The following is a 6,026-nucleotide window of genomic DNA, read 5'->3' on the forward strand; positions in this document are numbered from 1 at the left end:
TGCCTAGAACTTTGGTAGGTGTGGGTAGGGACGAATGCTTTGATAAAGCTCCCCTAGAGATTCTGATATGACCCTTCATAAATGACCATTTATGTAGATTAAGTATGATTTGTTCCTGTAGTAATTAAAGGTACAGTTTAGAGTCAGAAAATGATAGCCTCTCTAACGCTAAGTGCTCATTGCTCATACTTTCACTGGGGTGTGTAGGAAACATTAATGCATGTGTTTACATGTTTGCCAGGTGACAAAATCCTATGAGCTATTTAGAGAAGAGTCAACTCTCTTTGTACATGGCCAAAGAAAATAAAAGCTAATTATAGCAAAAGAAGGACTAGTTGGTTATAAGTAGATGTATCAAAATACAGCCCCTATTTACTGTGTGGGATAAATCAGGACAATAGCAGAAGGAATGAAAAATGGCGTGGTGATATCAGCAGGCAGACATAGAATTTTGGAAGTGGATAATGTGTAAAAGATGAGGAAGTATTGGTGTTCCATTGGTATTCTTATGGCTTCTCTGTGGTCTCTAACAAACTCAAATAGAGAAAAACAAGAGGGAGATAACATGGAGATAATGTCAATTTTGTTTTGAAACTCATGTATTCAATACTTGCAGGATTTCATGGCCTGAAAATATGCCAGAAGATACTGGTAATTCATTTTTTGTAGAGGCAAGGTTTAGAGAGTCATATAAGACAAGTAACAACTAAAGCAGTGAAAATAGAAAATGTTCCATTTAAAGGTGACTGGAAGGTGAAAGTTTCAGGGAAAAGTAGTGTGGAGGGGTTGAAGTTAAGTCATGATGGTCTTGGCCTAGGATGGCCCGGGTAGATGAGTCCCCACCTCAGGGTCTGGGTAATAATTATGTCCAGTACCTGCTATTCTCTCTCCCCTGATCTTTAGCTGTTGGTTTTCGTTGCCATTACATTCTCCGCTTAGTATTTTACTTCCCCAGAGTTTGCTCAATTCCATGAATAAAAATACTCATCCCTCACATCAGAAATTCCATTATGTCTAGTTCGCATAGCAGGCATATCACACACATTGTCAATTTTTGTTGGATAAATTCTTGATTTTTACAGTCGTTTTATCACATTGTACTTTAATTTCATTCATTTGTAAATCAGAATGAAAAGTCCTACAACCTGGCAGAAAACCGTTTTGTCTACCTTAGCCTGTTGTCCAGCATCTTGTAGGTGCTTCCTGACCTGATTCCATTGTCTTCTTTTCCCCATAGCTATAGTATAAGTAGAAGACAGGGCCTCTTAAACCAGCAATGTTATTTGTTTTGTTGTCTCTTTTTTGCCTTTAACCTTTACAAAGTATTCTCCATTCAGGGTTTCTTTCTTTTTCTTGCACAGTCCTTCCATAATTTCTTATTATTTTTCTGTCTGAAGATGTGATAGACATTTCTAAAGCTAAGGTGACAGAAGGAAAAATCAGAATTCTATAAGATGTTATTGTATGACTTTCCTGTCCTTATCTGTCCTATAAGTTTAGGTGTTTAGTAAACAATTGAAGTACATATGTGGCTTGCCAAATTGATTGGGGGAATGTGTGTTGATTGGATTCAGTCTCACATAACAAGTATACCTTCTAGAAAATATCCAGAGATTCAGCTGAAAATGCAAATTTAGTTAGAATATAATGATTAGAATATTTAATTTCAGAATAAGACTATACCTTTAAAACTCATATTAGCTCCAAAATAGTAGACTATATTTGAAAAATCGAGAATTTTAATGAGAAATACTTAAGAATTTATAATATTGAAGTCTTAAGATCCAGTGACACTATACATCTGAAACTCCATTTATTAATATGGATTGGAAACCACTGGAAGTAGAAGTGTTAACTTCATTCAGGTGGTCTAGCATCATCACAGTTTTCACAGTTGGCACCACTTCATAGTCAAGGACTGATGAAAAGACAATTTCATTCATTGTAATTCAGTTTGTTTGTTGTTGTTGTTTGTTTGGTGTAGCACACAGCAGCTTTATTTTGAGATATTAGACAGGTTTGTGCCAGGGGAGTCCTGGTAACAGGAGACCTTCCAGAGACAGAGGTGCTGCCCCACAACCAGAAAAGGAAGAGGGCAAAGGAATTGACAGGAGAGAGAAACCAGAGAGTTTTAAGTATCTAAGTGAAATTGCGCAGCTAGTGAGAGAAACTCTTGGGTCAGGGAGCTCCATAGGAGTTCATCATCCTGGAATGATTTTAGCCCAGCGTTTTGCTTATCCAGACGTAGCACATGTTCGATCGTGACCCAAGCAACCTTAACCTGTTGTGAAAAAGTAATGATGGGGTCCATTACACAGAGGCCCTCTTTAGCCCATTTATATAACAGCTTTATCATCGTTTTAGCTATTTGTTTTCCATTAAGATACAGTTGAAATATAATAGGTTACCAATTCCAGATGTACAACATGATGGTTCAGTATTCTTGTATAGTGTGAAATGATCACCATCATGTGTCTAGTTAACATCACCAACATAGTTGTAAAGATTTTTTCTTATGTGAATTTTCAAGATTTACTCTCTTAGCAATTTAAAAACACAATACTGTATTATTAACTGCAGTCATCATGCTGCACATTATTTTTCCAATATTTATTTATTTATTTATTTATTTTATAACAGTTTATTTCTACATCATTTTGTACATTTTTTTTCTTTTTTCTTTTTTTCTTCCATCTCAATTGTAATCCCCGCGGGTTTCCCATCACCAAGTATTTATTTTTTAACTTGAAGTTTTAACTTGGGATGCCATCACCCATTTTTCTCAACTCTTACTCTCTGTATCCATGAACCTCTTTATTTTTAGGTCACACCTCTGTGTGATATCATAGAGTGATTGTTGTTCTCTGTCTGAATTAGTTCACATAGTATAATGCTTATGTTCATGAATATTATGGCAGAGGAAGAATTTCCTGCTTTTCTTGCTGAATGCTGTCCACTGTGTGTTTGCGTCTATACATTTGATCCATTCACCCATTGGTAGACACTGAAGTCATCCTCTCTGCCTGTTGTAAACAGTGCTGCGGGGAGAATGTAGCTGCACATATACTTTCAGGTTTGTGTTTATTTATTTATTGGTAAATGAAGATTCAGGGTCATATGGTAGCTATATTTTTAATATTTTGTGTAAGTTCTTTAGAAAATGTCACGATATTCCTAAAGTTTTTTTAGTGTAATAATCATTATAAATTATTTTAAAATGTTTGAACTATTTTAGTCGCCTAATCAAAAGTTTTCTAACACTATTACATGCCAAGGTACCATGAGATCACAGACATAAACCCAGCCCAAAAGCAAAAAACAGTTTAAAAGGTGAAATACCAAAATTCAGTGGTTGATACAGACCAATTTTATTCCTATATTCCTCTTACAGGCAGATCTTGATAGGAAAGAGACAAGTGAAGAACATTTTTGGATCGAAAGTCCAAGAAGATATTCAGGCCCACTCAATAGTCATTTACACAAACTCTCATAATAGAGTCAGTCTCATCACTGTGGTGTTAATCAGGCAGCTTTAGCATCCCTTTCTCAGGCTCTGCTATGAAGCGTTGCCTTCAGCTTCTCCAGGTGTGTAGATACAGACAGATAACTCCAGAGCAGAGGAATCTTCCTGCAATCACCAAGTCTTAACCCCACAACCTCTGCACCTCTGAAAGACCATTACATGAGGCAGAAGATGGGCAATCACACGTCAGTCACCACCTTCCTTCTGTGGGGGTTTTCCAGTTTCCCAGACCTGCAAGTCCTCCTGTTTGTGGTGATTTTATTCTCCCACGTGATCATCCTAGTTGCAAATGTGTCCATCATGGTGGCCATCAAGCTCAGCCACAACCTTCACACCCCCATGTACTTCTTCCTCTGTGGCCTGTCTTTTTCAGAAACGTGCACCAGCATGGTAATCATCCCCCGCGAGCTGGCAGACCTGTTGTCAGACAGCAAGACCATTTCTCTTCCTGAGTGCGCCACCCAGATGTTTTTCTTCTTTGGCTTGGCCAGCAACAACTGCTTCACCATGGCGGCCATGTCTTATGACCGCTACACTGCTATTCAGAACCCGCTGCACTACACCACCCGAATGACACCCAAGATCTGCTGCCAGCTCATGGTGGCCTCTTGGATGGTTGGGTTCCTGGTTTCTATGTGGGTCGTCATCACTGTATTTGACTTGTCTTTCTGTGGCTCCAATGTCATTCAACACTTCTTCTGTGATATCGCTCCTGTGGTCTCCCTTGCTTGTGATTACAGTTCCTATCATGAAATGACTATTTTTGTCCTCTCTGCCTTTGTGTTGGTTGGTAGCTTTGTTTTAATTATGATCTCCTATGTGTTCATTGGGTTTGTTGTTATGAAGATGTCTTCTGCACAGGGGAGGTATAGAGCCTTCTCCACTTGCTCCTCCCACCTCACTGTAGTGTCCATACACTATGGATTTCCTGGCTTTGTGTATTTGAAACCTAAGGACAGTAGCTCATTCCGTGAAGACATGCTGATGGCTGTGACATATACAGTAGTGACACCTTTGCTTAACCCCATTGTGTACAGTCTTAGGAACAAAGAAATGCAGACTGCCCTGAGGAAGGTTCTGGAAAAAGCAAATAGTTTTATCACTCAGACAATTAGTAAAAGAAACTGAACTTTTCAAAATGAATGGCACATTGTTAGATAGCAGTGTTGAACTTCCGATAAAATTGCTACATTGTTTATAAAACAAGATATTTTCTAATTGCCTGGCTTGCTCTAGTCTCACACCTTTCTTACTACAAAAACAGCTGTAGTTCTAAAACATTGAAAAATTTTATCGCACACATAAACATACACAGCAGCACGCACAAACCCACATGTAAATGCTCTGCACAAATGTATGTTGCAAACATATAAAAAATGTTTTGGAACTTTTTGTTTTCCTAATTTTGGTTGCCTTTGGGGAACAGAGAATGAAAAGCAGTGATAAATTAAGAGAGAGAAAAATGTCAGAGAAAAATAATTCATTTACTTGTTTAGAGGAAAAGACATTACAAACACAAATTTAGAATTGAAATAAATTTCAAAGATCTTTGAAAAAACACTTTGTTCAACTCTGTTGCAAATAAATATGTAAACTATGTTGGGATGGATGATTTTTTGGAAAAAATAAATTTACAAATGTGAACACAAAGAAATAAACATTTTTAATAAGATATCATCATCCAGGAAGCGGGTAGAAAATTCTCTCTGAGAGCTATTTCTCCTCGTCTCTTCAACAAATAGTCAGGGTAGATATTTTTCATAATTACCTAATTGAAGTCTACAGAAACAAATAACCCAAATATTATTTAAGTCTAATTAGTGCAAAAAAGATATATAGCTTATAATTTATGAAATCCACAATAATGTGTGGTAGTCTAGATGGGGTAGTTTGCTTAATATAATTGCATGTGTTGTGGAGAGAGTGGAAGCTGCAGGGGTGTGTAGGCAGCTTGAGGTCACGCTGTCTGGTACGCCTGCATAGTGAGTGGTGTTACCCAGGCTAATGGAGGACTCAAGGACTAAGATTGGGAAGAGGGTCCAGAGCCTGGTAACAAAGTGAATGAGGAAAAAAAGTGGGCCGTTAGTAAAGGACTCTGAGAAAGGAGGACATTATTTTGTAGCTGCATAATAGTGACTCCAATGAGTGAATAGTTTGGTCATAAAGATGCAAGCAAATGATTTTTAGAAACATGGTAAAAAATTAGGAGAATGTTGACATTGGGTGCTAGTGCTTATAGAACAGGGGAGTGAGTTAATATCAGTAATATTTAAATAACTAAAAAGCCCCCCTCCCTGGTGGAGCAACAGGTTAAAGCGCAGCACTACCAAGCTTGCCACAGCAGCTTTAGCACAAGTTGTATCCCCTACCAGGGAGGTGACCCACATGGCATGGCAGAACTCACTTGACCCGCTCGCTGCTCCCCTCAGTCTGCCTGTTCTGCTCCCCATTCTATCTCTTGGGAACCCTCTTACCCCTGTACCTCTGGCCTTTACCCCAGCTC

General features: G+C 38.2%; 1 protein-coding gene across 1 annotated transcript; it reads left to right on the forward strand.

The window, feature by feature from the left end:
• The first annotated feature begins 3,694 nt into the window (after positions 1-3,694).
• On the forward strand, positions 3,695-4,651 carry LOC101632270 (olfactory receptor 10Z1-like). The gene has a single exon (XM_004683614.1). The coding sequence runs from the start codon at positions 3,695-3,697 to the stop codon at positions 4,649-4,651; it is 957 nt and encodes a 318-aa protein (XP_004683671.1).
• Positions 4,652-6,026: the final 1,375 nt, after the last annotated feature.

Source organism: Condylura cristata, unplaced genomic scaffold (genome assembly GCF_000260355.1).
Source record: "Condylura cristata isolate star-nosed mole 26May11 unplaced genomic scaffold, ConCri1.0 scaffold00015, whole genome shotgun sequence".
Taxonomy (NCBI): domain Eukaryota; kingdom Metazoa; phylum Chordata; class Mammalia; order Eulipotyphla; family Talpidae; genus Condylura; species Condylura cristata.

What these genes read in the sequence shown, in the direction of transcription:
- LOC101632270 (XM_004683614.1), top strand. Translation starts at nt 3,695, where the DNA reads ATGGGCAATCACACGTCAGTCACCACCTTCCTTCTGTGGGGGTTTTCC.